Source organism: Schistocerca cancellata, chromosome 1 (assembly GCF_023864275.1).
Source record: "Schistocerca cancellata isolate TAMUIC-IGC-003103 chromosome 1, iqSchCanc2.1, whole genome shotgun sequence".
Classification (NCBI taxonomy): Eukaryota; Metazoa; Arthropoda; class Insecta; order Orthoptera; family Acrididae; genus Schistocerca; species Schistocerca cancellata.
In genome coordinates, this window is record NC_064626.1 from 258132828 (window position 1) to 258150644 (window position 17817).

General features: G+C 42.4%; 1 protein-coding gene across 1 annotated transcript in view; it reads right to left on the minus strand.

The window, feature by feature from the left end:
- LOC126168597 (prolactin-releasing peptide receptor-like) overlaps positions 1 to 17817 on the minus strand; it is a 493078-nt gene that overhangs the window by 199259 nt on the left and 276002 nt on the right. Inside the window, exon 2 of the mRNA XM_049920573.1 lies at positions 8148 to 8327. Within this exon, the coding sequence (XP_049776530.1) occupies positions 8148 to 8327 (180 nt within the window). The remainder of the gene's footprint in view (positions 1 to 8147; positions 8328 to 17817) is intronic.

The window sequence follows — 17817 nt, forward strand, 5'->3', positions numbered from 1 at the left end:
ATTTGTAGACTGAGAGAAAGCATTTGACAATGTTGACTGGAATACTCTCTTTCAAATTCTAAGGATGGCAGGGGTAACGTACAGGGAGTGAAAGGCTATTTACAATTTGTACAGAAACCAGATGGCAGTTATAAGAGTCGAGGGGCATGAAAGGGAAGCAGTGGTTGGGAAGGGAGTTAGGCAGGGTCGTACCCTCTCCCCGATGTTATTCAATCTGTATATTGAGCAAGCAGTAAAGGAAACAAAAGAAAAATTCGGAGTAGGTATTAAAATCCATGGAGAACAAATAAAAACCTTGAGGTTCGTCGATGACATTGTAATTATGTCAGAGACAGCAAAGGACTTGGAAGAGCAGTTGAACGGAATGGACAGTGTCTTGAAAGGAGGATATAAGATGAATATCAACAAAAGCAAAACGAGGATAATGGAATGTAGTCGAGTTTAGTCGGGTGATACTGAGGGAATTAGATTATTAAATGGGACACTTAAAGTAGTAAAGGAGTTTTGCTATTTGGGGAGAAAAATTACTGATGATGGTCGAAGTAGAGAAGATATAAAATGTAGACTGGCAGTGGCAAGGAAAGCGTTTCTGAAGAAGAGAAATTTTTTAACATCGAGTATAGATTTAAGTGTCAGGAAGCCGTTTCAGAAAGTATTTGTATGGAGTGTAGCCATGTATGGAAGTGAAACATGGACCATAAATAGTTTGGACAGGAGGAGAATAGAAGCTTTCGAAATGTGGTGCTACAGAAGAATGCTGAAGGTTAGATGGGTAGATCACATAACTAATGAGGAGGTATTGAATAGAATTGGGGAGATGAGTAGTTTGTGGCACATTTTGACGAGAAGAAGGGATCGGTTGGTAGGACATGTTCTGAGGCATCAAGGGATCACAAATTTAGTATTGGAGGGCAGCGTGGAGGGTAAAAATCGTAGAGGGAGACCAAAAGATGAATACACTAAGCAGATTCATAAGGATGTAGGTTGCAGTAGGTACTGGGAGATGAAGAAGCTTGCACAGGATAGGGTAGCATGGAGAGCTGCATCAAACCAGTCTCAGGACTGAAGACCACAACAACAACATCTCTATTCATTAAATTATTAGCTTATCTAATTTCTATAGCTTCTCTGGAGTCAGATTCCCATAAAGAAGAGGTGGATGCTAAAATCTTCACATCACGGTAATTCATAGAATGCCCTGTATCAATACGATATTCGGCCACAGCTGTCTTGTCTGGCTGTAATAAGCGTGTGTATCTTCGATGCTCCACCACCTCTCATGAACAGTGCGTGTTGTTGGACCTATGTACGACTTCTCACAATTTCCTCAAGGAATCTACACACCCGCTTTACGAAACTGTAAAGCATCCTTCTCAGAGGCGAGTAAAGCTGCAATCTTCGTGGGGGGGGGGGGCGGAAGATCACCTTAACACAGTGTTAAGGTGATCTTCCGGCCCCCATGAAGATTGCAGCTTTGCTCGGCTCTGTGAAGGACGATTTACAGCTTCGTAAAGCGGGTGTGTAGAGTCCTTGCAGAAATTGTGAGAAGTCGTACATAGGTCAAACAACACGCACCGTTCATTAGAGGTGTGTGGAGCATCGAAGATACACACGCTTATTACAGCCAGACAAGTCAGCTGTGGTCGAACATTGTATTCATAGAGGGCATTCTATGAATTACAGTGACGTGAAGATTTTAACATCCACCTCTTCTTTTTGGGAATCTGTTTTCAAGGAAGCTATAGAGATTAGATCTAATAATTTAATGAATAGAGATAATGGTTTTAATTTGATAAAAGCATGGAATCCGGTCCTTGGAGTAATTAAACTGGAGAGAAGTCGTCAACGTGTCACCGCTGCCGATCATACATCGATAAGCGAATCGACTGTCTGTACGCCTTCACCACAGGCGGCGCATGTGTAAGCGTATGTCTCGGCCGCCGACCAGCATCGGCGACCCGCAAGCACAGTACCGCCGCGTTGGAGCATATAAGGCCGCGCTTGGGATCTTGTCGTCATCCCGGTCTCCTCTTTAAGCTCCAAACCTACGCCCTGCCTATCAATTTTGTCCATCTGGTCGCCTCCTTCCTCTCGCACCGTCCTTCCTATGTCACCCTCCACAACACCAACTTCCGTATCTTATATCCAACCGCTGGCGTCCCCCAGGGCTCTGTCCTCTCCCCTCTCCTTTATCTCTTGTATACGGCTGATATGCCCAAGCCACCCCGCCAGTCCACCTTCTCCAGTATTTTTATGACCCCGCCTTCCTGGCACTCTATCCTACCCTTCAACGGTCCCAACGTACCCTCCAAACCCACCTTAACGAATTCACCACTTGGTGTAACCAGTGGTTCCTCAGTCTCAACCCCTCCAAAGCGAGGCAATCATTGTAAGCCGCACCACCCGCTCCTTTCGTCTCCATGATTTCTTTTTTTTTTTGTCATCAGTCTACTGACTGGTTTGGTGCGGCCCACCTCGAATTCCTTTCCTGTGCTAACCTCTTCATCTCAGAGTAGCACTTGCAACCTACGTCCTCAATTATTTGCTTGACGTATTCCAATCTCTGTCTTGCTCTACAGTTTTTGCCCTCTACAGCTCCCTCTAGTACCATGGAAGTCATTCCCTCATGTCTTAGCAGATGTCCTATCATCCTGTCTCTTCTCCTTATCAGTGTTTTCCACAAATTCCTTTCCTCTCCGATTCTGCGTCTGGAGAATCTCGAACGGCTTGCACCATTTTATATTGTCGAACGCTTTTTCCAGGTCGACAAATCCTATGGAAGTGTCTTGATTTTTCTTTAGCCTTGCTTCCATTATTAGCCGTAACGTCAGAATTGCCTCTCTCGTCCCTTTACTTTTCCTAAAGCCAAACTGATCGTCACCTAGCGCATTCTCAATTTTCTTTTCCATTCTTCTGTATATTATTCTTGTAAGCAGCTTCGATGCATGAGCTGTTAAGCTGATTGTGCGATAATTCTCGCACTTCTCAGCTCTTGCCGTCTTCGGAATTGTGTGGATGATGCTTTTCCGAAAGTCAGATGGTATATCGCCAGACTCATATATTCTACACACCAACGTGAATAGTCGTTTTGTTGCCACTTCCCCCAATGATTTTAGAAATTCTGATGGAATGTTATCTATCCCTTCTGCCTTATTTAACCGTAAGCCCTCCAAAGCTCTTTTAAATTCCGATTCTAATACTGGATCCCCTATCTCTACTAAATCGACCCCCTCCCTCCCTCCCTTCTTCCGGTCTCACTCATCTCCTTGCGCCTGGCATATCCTCCGTTTTGATCATCGTCAGTTTGCCACGTCAGTGTTGTGTTTAGTGCTGTTTCTCCGGTGCGTCAAGAGGTGTGATTTTAATTGTGTGCTGCCTTGAGATTCGCTGTCAGTGTGTTGTTATGGGCTACGCCATTCGTCGATACTTTTATGCTCCTTTCATACCGTGCCTTGTGTTCTTTTAATTGTTCCAGTGCGTGGTTTTTTTGTGTGCGCTTCTTTTTTACGGCTTTTATCTCCATTTTACAGTCGCCCTTTTTCTGTCTGTTGCCTTTCATGATGTTCTCCCATTTTTTATATCTATGTTCACCATATTCTCTCCTTTGTATATTTTTAACTGTCTTCTATTGTTTGTTCTATGTCTTTCGGCTGAAGAGCAGCGCATATGCTGCCGCCAGCCCGCCCCGATGGGGAATTGATATACAATAAAGAAAAAAAAAATCTTGTCGTCAGTCTTGTGACTCACTCTGAAGATGGCAGGACAATACGTGGCCAAAATTTCAGTACAGGAAATTTTATTTGCGCGGCTTCATGCCCGAGATTTAATCGACAATAGAGTTACGTATCGTCTAGGAAAATCATCAGACGGTAAGTTGGAAAATTATTTAAATAAAATATCTGTATGGTGCGAAAAGTGGCAAATTAACCCTAAACAATGAAAAGTGTAACGTCATCCACATGAGTGGATGGTTACATGATAAATCATACAAATGTCTGTTCAACTTAATACCCAGAATTTGGAATTACGAACAACGTATACTGAAACGACCACACAGATAATGTTGTGGGGAGGGCCAACCAAAGTCTGCGTTTTATTGGTGGGATATTTAGAAAATGCGACAGATCTACTTGAAATTGCCTGCACAACTTTTCACTGTGCTCTGCTAGAGTACTGCTGTGAAGTATGGGATCTTTACCAGATTGGATTGACGGAGGGCATCGGAAAAGTTCAAAGGAGAGCATCTCGCTTTGTATTATCGCGGAATAGAGCAGAAGAATGTTACGGATGTGATACGCGAATTTGGGTGGCAGTCATTGAAACAAGAGCGTGTTTCGTTGCGGCGAGATCTATTCACGAATTTTCGATCTCCTACTTTCTCCTACAACATACAAGAGAAGAAATGAGAACCAAAATAAGAGAAATCAGATTTCGCTCGGAAAGATTATAATGTTCGTATTTTTCGCGTGCTGTTGCAGCGTGGAACGGTAGAGAAATAGAGTGAAAGTGGTTCGATGAACCAGCTGCCAGGTACTTAAGAGTGAATTGCAGAGTAGTCACGTAATGTACGTGTAGTGTTGTCCTTTGTTGTCCATAAACCATTTTATGTCTCGCCTACATGGAAAAAAGATGTGGAGTGACAAATGTTCCAAGTTGGCTGTTTAATACACTGAGGCAGTGTTCTGAGTGACAAATATATTTAACTGTTACTTTAGTAATGTATCAGTAAGGAAAACCGCTGTATGCTCATTCTATTTCCTTGTTGCAAGCGATAGTGGATATATGTTGAGGGAAGCTAAATGAAATCAGTAACATAGAACTACGCCCTAGAATCATTTTCTCTCTCTCTGTTGTGTGATATCGCAGGGATTACTTTGTAATCAACGGCCGTCACTTAAATGCCTTAAGTGTTCTTTTTTTCTTTCGTACAATTAAGAGCTGGTCACTTTTTTGGTACTGAATTTGATCACAGACTTCACGAAGAAAAAGTTCACCGAAAACAAAAAAAGGTAGGTAGGAGAAGGAGTACGATGAAGTGGCATGTGGGTTCTGTGCATTTTTGACATTAATCCTGTTGCTCTGTTCTGGTCTATATGACCCGAACGGTTATAAATTTCGTTTCTTGTTATGTAAATATTAAAATAACTTTTTGAAATTTTGTGACTTTGTCTGAAAAATCAACGGCAGTATGTGATTAAAAACTTTTCAAATATTTTAACCTTAAGAGTTATATACGTAATGGTCGTGTCAATCTGATTCGTCATTAATGTGATTGCTCTAAGCTCGAATATTTTCTCATTGTCTTTTATTTTAAAGTAGTAAAGACTTTCGTTGTTCAAATTTTCTCTTAACATTCAAGAAGTCAAGAAAGGCGCTGCGCTCACGACAGTTTAGTTGTCATTACGATTGGGTAGTACGAAGACAAGCTGTAGAATCACTCTCCGTGTGCGGGCGGGAATTATCTGTCTGAAATGTAAGCACAGGGTGGCTTGCCATGAACAACAACAAAACGGGGCGTAGAATATCGTCAAGAGTGTTGTAAGAGTGCCGCGTTCGACAACGGATGGGGCCCTGCTGTGAAGAGAAATGGCAACCAGGCTCATCACTCCTGGTTGGCGGTTGACGGTACGGTTGATATCCCACTGCAGTTTGAGGCGTTTCCAGACACGTCTTCGCTGGTTACCGGGGCTCATTTCGAAGAAGGACTCATCCCGACGACAGATTCCACTCTAGTCAATGAGATTCCAGGCCAAAGACGTGTCTGGTGACGCCGCAGGCAGCTGTGAGATACCAACCTGACTGCCACGCGCCTTACGGCCCGACAAATAGGGGTGACGGTCTGGAGTGCCATTTTTGCCATTTCCCTTTCACAGCAGGACCTTGTTGGTTGTCATCTGCGGCACACTTACGACACAGCCATACGTCGACGTTATTCTGTGCCTTGTTATGTTGCCCTTCGAGCCGTAGTAAAAATCGCTGTTTGAAGAGAGCGCCGCAGCGCGTAGTGCAAAGGAGTCGCCTTCCGTTTCTGGGGGTGGCGCCGCTGTGGCAATCGCAGCTTTGGTGTCTCCCTTCGGTGTGAAGTGGGAAAAGTGGTCCGTTCACATGTATTTAAGGGCCGCTGTAAGATCGCCAGGAGGTCGGTTGGAGCCAAGGAGGTGAGTCTGTCAGTCGAAGCGAGTCGGGGCAGTTGATCAGTCGGAGTGAGGCTGGCTCAGTCAGTCAGTCTCGGCGAGTTCAGTTGGTCAGCCAGCTCAGTGTGCGGCAGTCAGTGTCTATTTGTCGTCCGAAGTGCTGGTATGTGTTAGGCCGCCAGTCTGCTCGAGTTTGTTTAGGCAATGGGCATTGGCTGTTGGATCGATCGGTCGGTCGGTCAGGCACTGGGACACAAGATGTCTTGTCCGCGCACGTGAGGTCGCCACGGGAGTCCAGTGGCCGCGCCGTATAGCGAGGGGTAGTGGCTTCGCGGCCTACAGGAGAGCAGCAGGAGCGAACCTACGACATCGGTCTGCCCGGTGAGAGCTCCGACGCTGTCAGACTGGAGATCAGAGCCCCTACCTGCGTCCGTTGAAGCCGCTGGCAGCGGACGGTTCGGGAGAGCGTTTTGGGGGTCCGGCGCCGGGTCTTCACCAGACATCGCAGTTTTAGAAGTTAAGTGATTTGTGATATGTTGTTTCGTTTACTTGTTAAATTCTACTTGTTTTCTTGGTCAATCTCTCGTCCCCAGCTTCCTCGTCTGTCTCCCATCCGCATTTGTTAGGCATTTAGTGTCTGCCTGTCTGTCTGTCGTTCTGCCATACGTTAATAGCTGCCTCTGTCGTACTTGTCGGATTCAGTGTTAACGAATTTATAGAATTAAGGTAAAGACCGAATTCCTGAAATACGTTTTTATCTTGCCTATCATATATGTGTAATGTAGAGAATGTTGTACACTTTATGTAAGTCTGAATTTCATGGGTTTCATTTAAATTGTCATTTTACAAAGTTGCCACCCTTCCACCGCAAGAATCCTTTTAAAAACAAATTGCGTTTTTGGTGAAAATAATTTCTTAGTGTGAGTGTTTGTACCATTTCCATCCCTCTTATGGGTGCATAGTTAATGTGTTTGAGTGAGTTGTTAAAATTTTTAGTTTAAAGTAATCTTGTGTGTTGCAGATTTGCACCAGTGTAGTCTTTCAGAGGTCGTTGTGAGCGGTCGTGACTACGGCCGTGTTGAAAGGGAACGGAAGCTTCTCAGCCCGAAGGCTCCTACTGTAACAAAAAAAATTTTATTCTGCCTCTGAATAATTGTAACTTGATATTTCGAGGGTGCTTTCCTGCTTATAATTTTAAAATTGTTTTGAAAAAGCTTTTAGGAATAAAATTCACATTTGTTAAATTGTAACTTGATATTTCGAGGGTGCTTTTCTGCTGATAAATTTTAAATCTGTTTTGAAAAGGCTTGTATGAATAAAATTTCCATTGGTTGAAATTTGTTTTCATCAGTTACTCCTTGGCAACTACTTCCACGCTCACATAGTGCATTAATATTCTTGATGTATCGCTAATAAATAAAGTAAGTTATTTAAGAAAAGATTTCGAAAGTAAAATTCACGGTTCACCCCTCATTGCAAGCAATACTGGGCTTGCTTTTCAGCTAGATAACCCCCACCCGCACACGGTGAGGGTTACTTCCACCTGGATAGGGGGCAGCAGTGGGGCAACACGTTGTTCACTTGCTCAAATTTTCAAGCTCCGTCTCTCGAATAAATCATCCATCTTTTTCTGAAATTGTGATCCTTTGTTTTTCCGAACATGTACATTGCACCTACCAATATCCGTCCGATCCGAGTAATTCCTTCGTAGTGTTTCGATTTTTTGAAATTTTATTTTACTTATTTTTAGAATGTACGTTTTTTTTTCCAATAATTATACAGGTTGTTGGGTGCAGTAGTTACGTTGAGATGAAAGGATTAACACAAGATAGGGAAAGATGAAGGAAAGCATCAAAACATTAATTAAAACTTAAAGGAAATGCATCCGGAGGTGTCACCTCCAGAATGAGCACAGTGATAAAAGGGAATTGAGTTCCATCAACGCAACAAAACTGCATCTGTAAAATATTTGAAATTTCCATTTTCGGCAGTCAGACGTGACGCGGTACTTACCCCCAGGTCGAGGTACGTGAGGTAGAAGGGGTAGGGCACGACTATGCAGACGGCGAGCAGCCACGAGCCCATGGCGCAGATGCAGAGTGGCACCCGCGGCTTGTACGGGTACAGCACCAGCCGGTAGCGGTCCGTCGCCAGCAACACGAACGTCAGCATCGTCACGTGCAGCGGGATGTCCTGCAACACGCGGGCCCGTCTGTGTGTACACACAAAAAAACACACACACGCACACACACACACACACACACACACACACACACACACATACACAGAGTGGGCGTTATCATCTCGTCGCCGGAAACATCAAAGGCATCAGAGGTGGAGGACGGCAGTGCGCGACAGGATAACAGGTATTGATACGCTGTACTCGTATTCTCGAAGAGATGGTTCAAAATACAGGTATTTCAAAATGAACAAAGGGGTTGAAATCCTCGCAAATAGGATTCGATGAAGAAGAGATAGGGGATCCAGTATTAGCTTCAGAATTTAAACAGCTCTGGAAGATTTTTTTTTTAACACGGCTGCATGATCAGCGACCGTTTACAAAGTAAAATGAAAGCAGTAACAGCCTTCGGTCGCAAAAAGGAAGCTTCTTTTTTCCGAATGAGGGCTGTTATTGCTTTACTTTTTCTTTGTAAAAGGTCGCTGGTCAAGGCAACCATGTTCAAAACCTTAAGATTTCTGCCTGACCAAGCATTCAAGGCTGCCTCTAAATATAAGGACTTAATGAAGAAACAACTAAGTACAGGTATGGCCGTTTAGGTTAATAAGCAATGTCAAAAAAGGGGGCTAGTCTTTAATTATGTGAAAGCAGATATTCAATTCACCACTTGTAAGAAAGAAATCAAGTTTTTAAAGCAGCGGTTAAAAATCTCATTTCTGATAATGTTAAAAATCTCCGTGCTAAAAAGGATGTTCTCAATGAGGAAACATATTATCTATATTTAGAGCTCACAAATATTATCCGTATCGATTATAATTTCAACGATGACGATTTCTGGATACAGATTAACGAAAATTCAAAAACTTGTAAACAAGGAATATTGCGTAAAAACGAAAATAAGCTTAATAATTTTTTTTCTGTTTCCTGCTGAAAAAATTTCTCAAAGTTAAGAAAAGCAGTCATGTATTTTGTAAACGAAATTTAAATAACACTATCTTACTGTTGCCTTCAGTCCAGACTATGGTTCGGCGCAGCTCTCCACGCTACTCTATTCTGTGCGAGCTTCTTTATCTCCAAGTAACTGCAGCAACCTACATCCTTCTGAATCTGCTTAGTGTATTCATCTCTTGGTCTCCCTCTGCGATTTTTATAGTTCACATTGCGCTAGAATACTAAACTGCTAATTCCTTGATGCCTCAGAACATGTCCTACCAACCGGTCCCTTCTTCTAGTTATGTTGCGCCACAAATTCCTCTTCTCCTCAATTCTATTCAGTACCTCCTCATTAGTTACGTGATCTACCCATCCAATCTTCAGCATTCTTCTGTAGCACCACATTTCGAAATCTTATATTCTCTTCTTGTCTTTCTACGGAATCCAAATTTATCTTCCCCGAGGTTGGCCTTGTGGTGTCACCGCCAGACACCACACTTGCTAGGTGGTAGCCTTTAAATCGGCCGCGGTCCGTTAGTATACGTCGGACCCGAGTGTCGCCCCTATCAGTGATTGCAGACCGAGCGACGCCACACAGCAGGTCTAGTCTAGAGAGACTCCCTAGCACTCGCTCCAGTTGTACAGCCGACTTTGCTAGCGATCGTTCACTGATTACTTAAGCTCTCATTTGCAGAGACGACAGTTTATCATAGCCTTCAGCTACGTCATTTGCTACGACCTAGCAAGGCGCCATATTCAGTTACTATGTCTTCTGAACAGATAATATTGTGACTCATGTACTGTCAAGGGCGACGTTCATCATTAATAGATTAAAGTATCGAACTAGCTACGTCCGCTTTCTGAATTCTAATTCCTTTTCATGTTCCAGACCTCACGTCAGTATAGTTCTTCCCTTCTCACGCCAGCCTGCGTGAGCTAAAAGGCGTGCATTTCGGCCGCCTCTAGTAACACGGTGTTGGCTCTTCTGCCAACTACAACAAGCCACTACCAGTTTTTCTATTCGTCTGTAAAGAATTCTTGTCAGTATTTTCCAGCCGTGACTTATTAAACAGATAGTTCGGTAATTTTCACACCTATACACACCGGTTTTCTGTGGGATTGTAATTATTATATTCTTCCTGAAGTCTGAAGGTATTTCGACTGTCTCACACATCTTGCTCACCAGAGCGGTAGAGTTTTGTCATGGTTAGCTACCCCAAGGCTATCAGTAGTTCCGCTGGAATGTTGTCTTATCCCGGCGCCTTGTTTCGACTTATATCGTTCAGTGCGCTGTCAAATTCTTCACGCATTATCATGTCTCCCATTTCACCTACATCTACGTCCTCCTCCATTTCCTAATACTTCCCTCAAGTACAAATCTCTTACGTAGACCCTTTATATACTCCTCCCACCTTTCTGCTTTCCTTTCTTTGCTTAGAACTGATTTTCCATCTGTGCTCTTGATATTCATACAAGGGGTTCGTTTTGCTCCAAAGGTCTCTTTTATTTTCCTGTAGGCAGTGTCTATCTTACCCCTAGTGATATATGCCTCTACATTCATACATTTGTCCTCTAGCCATCCATGCATAGCCATTTTGCAGTTCCTGTCGATCTCATTTTGAGGCGTTTGTATTCCTTTTTACCTACTTCATTTACTGCATTTTTATATTTTCTCCTTTCATTAATTAAATTTAATATCTCATCTGTTACCCAAGTACTTCTGCTAGCCCTTGTCTTTTTCTTACTTGATCCTCTGCTGCCTTAACTAATTCATCTCCCAATGCTTTCCATTCTTTTCCTACTGTATTTCTTTACCCTATTCTTCTCAATCGTTCACTAATGCTCTCTCTGAAACTCTCTACAACCTCTGGTTCTTTTAGTTTATAAAGGTCCCATCTCCTTAAATTCCCACCTTTTTGCAGTTTCTTCAGTTTTAATCTTTCGTTCACAACCAATAGATTGTTTTCAGAGTCCACATCTGCCCCTGGAAATGTCTTACAGTTTAAAACCTAGTTCCTAAATCTCTGTCTTACCATTATATAATCTATCTAAAACCTTCCATTCTGTCCACGGCTCTTCCACATATACAACCTTCCTTCATGATTATTAAACTAAATGTTAACTATGATTATGTTATGCTCTGTGCGAAATTCTACCTGACGGCTTCCTCTTTCATTCCTTATCCCCATTCCATATTCACCTACTACTTTTTCTTTCCTTCCCTTTCCTGCTACCGATTTCCAGTCCCCTATGACCATGAAATTTTCGTCTCCCTTCACTATCCGAATAATTTATTCTATCTTATCATATATTTCTTCTAGCTCTTCGTCATCTGCGGAGTTAGTTGGCATATAATCTCTGTACTACTGTGGTAGGCGTGGACTTCGTGCCTACCTTGGCTACAATAATGCGTTACTCTGCTGTTCGTAATAGCTTTCATTCATTATTAAACCTGCTCTTGCAGTACCCCTATTTGATTTTATATTTATAACCCCATGAAACATGGACCTTGCCGTTGGTGGGGAGGCATGCGTTTCTCGGCGATACAGATGGCCGTACCGTAGGTACAACCACAACGGAGGGGTATCTGTTGAGAGGCCAGACAAACGTGTGATTCCTGAAGAGGGGCAGCAGCCTTTTCAGTAGTTGCAAGGGCAACAGTCTGGATGATTGACTGATCTGGCCTTGTAACAATAACCAAAACGGCATTGCTGTGCTGGTACTGCGAACGGCTGAAAGCTAGGGGAAACTACGGCCGTAATTTTTCCCGAGGGCATGCAGCTTTACTGTATGATTAAATGATAATGGCGTCCTCTTGGGTAAAATATTCCGGAGGTAAAATAGTCCCCCATTCGGATCTCCGGGCGGGGACTACTCAAGAGGATGTCGTTATCAGAAGAAAGAAAACTGGCGTCCTACGGATCGGAGCGTGGAATGTCAGATCCCTTAATCGAGCAGGTAGGTTAGAAAATTTAAAAAGGGAAATGGATAGGTTAAAGTTAGATACAGTGGGAATTAGTGAAGTTCGGTGGCAGAAGGAACAAGACTTCTGGTCAGGTGTCTACAGGGTTATAAACACAAAGTCAAATAGGGGTAATGCAGGAGTAGGTTTAATAATGAATAGGAAAATAGGAATGCTGGTAACCTACTACAAACAGCATAGTGAACGCATTATTGTGGCCAAGATAGACACGAAGCCCACGCCTACTACAGTTGTACAAGTTTATATGCCAACTAGCTCTGCAGAAGACGAAGAAATTGAAGAAATGTATGATGATATAAAAGAAATTATTCAGATAGTGAAGGGTGATGAAAATTTAATAGTCATGGGTGACTGGAATTCGAGTGTAGGAAAAGGGAGAGAAGGAAACGTAGTAGGTGAATATGGATTGGGGCTAAGAAATGAAAGAGGAAGCCGCCTGGTAGAATTTTGCACAGAGCACAACTTAATTATAGCTAACACTTGGTTTAAGAATCATGATAGAAGGTTGTACACATGGAAGAACCCTGGAGATACTAAAAGGTATCAGATAGATTATATAATGGTAAGACAGAGATTTAGGAACCAGGTTTTAAATTGTAAGACATTTCCAGGGGCAGATGTGGACTCTGACCACAATCTATTGGTTATGAACTGTAGATTAAAGTTGAAGAAACTGCAAAAAGGTGGGAATTTAAGGAGATGGGACCTGGATAAACTGACTAAACCAGAGGGTGTACAGAGTTTCAGGGAGAGCATAAGGGAACAATTGACAGGAATGGGGGAAAGAAATACAGCAGAAGAAGAATGGGTAGCTTTGAGGGATGGAGTAGTGAAGGCAGCAGAGGATCAAGTAGGTAAAAAGACCTGGGCTCTTAGAAATCCTTGGGTAACAGAAGAAATATTGAATTTAATTGATGAAAGGAGAAAATATAAAAATGCAGTAAATGAAGCAGGCAAAAAGGAATACAAACGTCTCAAAAATGAGATCGACAGGAAGTGCAAAATGGCTAAGCAGGGATGACTAGAGGACAAATGTAAGGATGTAGAGGCTTATCTCACTAGGGGTAAGATAGATACTGCCTACAGGAAAATTAAAGAGACCTTTGGAGATAAGAGAACCACTTGTATGAACATCAAGAGCTCAGATGGAAACCCAGTTCTAAGCAAAGAAGGGAAATCAGAAAGGTGGGAGTATATAGAGGGTCTATACAAGGGCGATGTACTTGAGGACAATATTATGGAAATGGAAGAGGATGTAGATGAAGATGAAATGGGAGATACGATACTGCGTGAAGAGTTTGACAGAGCACTGAAAGACCTGAGTCGAAACAAGGCCCCCGGAGTAGACAACATTCCATTGGAACTACTGACGACCTTGGGAGAGCCAGTCCTGACAAAACTCTACCATCTGGTGAGCAAGATGTATGAAACAGGCGAAATACCCTCAGACTTCAAGAAGAATATAATAATTCCAATCCCAAAGAAAGCAGGTGTTGACAGATGTGAAAATTACCGAACAATCAGTTTAATAAGCCACAGCTGCAAAATACTAACGCGAATTCTTTACAGACGAATGGAAAAACTAGTAGAAGCCGACCTCGGGGAAGATCAGTTTGGATTCCGTAGAAATATTGGAACACGTGAGGCAATACTGACCTTACGACTTATCTTAGAAGAAAGATTAAGAAAAGGCAAACCTACGTTTCTAGCATTTGTAGACTTAGAGAAAGCTTTTGACAATGTTGACTGGAATACTCTCTTTCAAATTCTAAAGGTGGCAGGGGTAAAATACAGTTAGCGAAAGGCTATTTACAATTTGTACAGAAACCAGATAGCAGTTATAAGAGTCGAGGGACATGAAAGGGAAGCAGTGGTTGGGAAGGGAGTGAGACAGGGTTGTAGCCTCTTCCCGATGTTATTCAATCTGTATATTGAGCAAGCAGTAAAGGAAACAAAAGAAAAATTCGGAGTAGGTATTAAAATCCATGGAGAAGAAATAAAAACCTTTAGGTTCACCGATGACATTGTAATTCTGTCAGAGACAGCAAAGGACCTGGAAGAGCAGTTGAACGGAATGGACAGTGTCTTGAAAGGAGGATATAAGATGAACATCAACAAAAGCAAAACGAGGGTAATGGAATGTAGTCGAATTAAGTCGGGTGATGCTGAGGGAATTAGATTAGGAAATGAGACACTTAAAGTAGTAAAGGAGTTGGGGAGCAAAATAACTGATGATGGTCGAAGTAGAGAGAATATAAAATGTAGACTGGCAATGGCAAGGAAAGCGTTTCTGAAGAAGAGGAATTTGTTAACATCTAGTATAGATTTAAATGTCAGGAAGTCATTTCTGAAAGTATTTGTATGGAGTGTAGCCATGTATGGAAGTGAAACATGGACGGTAAATAGTTTGGACAAGAAGAGAATAGAAGCTTTCGAAATGTGGTGCTACAGAAGAATGCTGAAGATTAGATGGGTAGATCACATAACTAATGAGGAATTATTGAATAGGATTGAGGAGAAGAGAAGTTTGTGGCACAACTTGACCAGAAGAAGGGTTCGGTTGGTAGGACATGTCTGAGGCATCAAGGGATCACCAATTTAATATTGGAGGGCAGCGTGGAGGGTAAAAATCGTAGGGGGAGACCAAGAGATGAATACACTAAGCAGATTCATAAGGATGTAGGTTGCAGTAGGTAGTGGGAGATGAAGAAGCTTTCACGGGATAGAGTAGCATGGAGAGCTGCATCTAACCAGTCTCAGGACTGAATACCACAACAACAAACAACCCTATATTCACCTGACCAGAACTCTTATTCCTTCTGCTACCGAACGCCACTAATTTCACCTATATCTAGCTTTAACCTATCCATTTCCTTTTTAAATTTTTCTAACCTACCTGCCCGATTAAGGAATCTCACATTCCACGCTCCGATCCGCAACTTATAATCAGAATAAAACTGTCTTACTTGAAAAAGGTCTAAAGTACGTCATGCCCAACTTGGAAGACACAGATTTAATACAAAACATGCTTGACGACCGAAAAATTTGACTTGATTGTATAAAAATGGATGATTCATGTCAAACTAGAATTTCTTTTGACGTAGCTAACATTCTCAGTAAAAACACAGCCTGTTTTCAAAATGTTACGCATAACGATAGGAAGTTGGTTCAGTCTACTAATAAAAAACATAAAGAAGCTGATTCTTTAATGACTAAGTCTGACAAAGTTTATTCTTTAGTTACTGCCTACAATTCTAAATACATTTATCAAACTTTAGATTTTGTAACGAAAATAATATTTTGGAACTGCATGAATAATTAAAGCACAATCAGTTTAACACCTCGTGTATCCAATTGCTGAGAAGAATAATATGCAGAAGAATGGAAATAAAATTTGAAGATTAATTACGAGGTGCATTCAAGTTCTAAGGCCTCCGATTTTTTTTTTGATTAATTACTCACCCGAAATCGATGAAACTGGCGTTACGTCTCGACGTAATCGCCCTGCAGACGTACACATTTTTCACAACGCTGACGCCGTGATTCCATTGCAGCGGCGAAGGCTTTTTTAGGAGTCTGTTTTGACCACTGGAAAATGGCTGAGGCAATAACAGCACGGCTGGTGAATGTGCGGCCACGGAGAGTGTCTTTCATTGTTGGAAAAAGCCAAAAGTCACTAGGAACCAGGTCAGGTGAGTAGGGAGAATGAGGAATCACTTCAAAGTTGTTATCATGAAGAAACTGTTGCGTAACGTTAGCTCGATGTGCGGGCTCGTTGTGTTGGTGAAACAGCATACGCGCAGCCCTCCCCGGACGTTTTTGTTGCAGTGCAGGAAGGAATTTGTTCTTCAAAACATTTTCGTAGGATGCACCTGTTACCGTAGTGCCCTTTGGAACGCAATGGGTAAGGATTACGCCCTCACTGTCCCAGAACATGGACACCATTTTTTCAGCACTGGCGATTACCAGAAATTTTTTTGGTGGCGGTGAATCTGTGTGCTTCCATTGAGCTGACTGGCGCTTTGTTTCTGGATTGAAAAATGGCATTCACGTCTCATCCATTGTCACAACCGACGAAAAGAAAGTCCCATTCATGCTGTCGTTGCGTGTCAACATTGCTTGGCAACATGCCACATGGGCAGCCATGTGGTCGTCTGTCAGCATTCGTGGCACCCACCTGGATGACACTTTTCGCATTTTCAGGTCGTCATGCAGGATTGTGTGCACAGAACCCACAGAAATGCCAACTCTGGAGGCGATCTGTTCAACAGTCATTCGGCGATCCCCCAAAACAATTCTCTCCACTTTCTCGATCGTGTCGTCAGACCGGCTTGTGTGAGCCTGAGATTGTTTCGGTTTGTTGTCACATGATGTTCTGCCTTCATTAAACTGTCGCACCCGCGAACGCACTTTCGACACATCCATAACTCCATCACCACATGTCTCCTTCAACTGTTGATGAATTTCAATTGGTTTCACACCATTCAAATTCAGAAAACGAATGATTGCACGCTGTTCAAGTAAGGAAAACGTCGCCATTTTAAGTATTTAAAACAGTTCTCATTCTCGCCGCTGGCGGTAAAATTCCATCTGCCGTACGGTGCTGCCATCTCTGGGACGTACTGACAATGAACGCGGCCTCATTTTAAAACAATGTGCATGTTTCTATCTCTTTCCAGTCCGGAGAAAAAAAATTGGAGGCCTTAGAACTTCAATGCACCTCGAAGATGAAGACCAGTTTGGGTTTACAAAAGGTAAAGGCACCAGAGAGGCAGTTCAGAGTTGGGATTGATAATGGAAGCTAGACCAAAGAAAAATCAAGACATGTTCATAGTATTCGTCAACTTGGAAAACCCGTTTGACAATATTAAATGGTGCAAGATGTTCGGAATTCTGAGAAAAAGCAATAGGGAGAGACGGGTAATATACGGTATGTACAAGAACCAAGAGAGAATAATAAGAGTGGAAGATTAAGTACGAAGTGCTTGGATTAAAAGTGGTGTAAGACAGGGATGTATGCTTTCACCCTTACTGTTGAATCTATAATTGGAGTATCAATGACTCAAATGACAGGAAGGTTTGGAGTGGAATTACAGTTCAGGGTGAAATGATATCAAAGATATGATTCGCTGATGACATTGCTATCCTCAGTGAAAGCGAAGAAGAATTACGTGTTCTGCTGAATCGAATGAGCAGTCTAATGAATCGAATATCTGGACTGAGACTAAATGATGAAAGATGAAAGTAATGAGAAGTAGCAGAAATGAGAGCAATGAGAAACTGAATATCAGCATTGGTAATCACGACATAGATGAAGTTAAGGAATTTTGCTAACTAGGGATCAAAGTAATCCATGATGGACGGTGGAAGGAGGACATAAAAAGCATATAAGGAATGGCAAAAAGGGTGTTCCTGGCCATGACAGATATCAAACATAGGTTGATATTTGATTTGAGGAAGATATTTCTGAGAATGTAAATATGGAGTGCAGCATTGTAACGGTAGTGACACATGGTTTGTGAGAAAGCCGGAACGATTTGAGACGTGGTGTTGAAGAAGAATTTGGAAAATTAGGTAGGCTGATAATG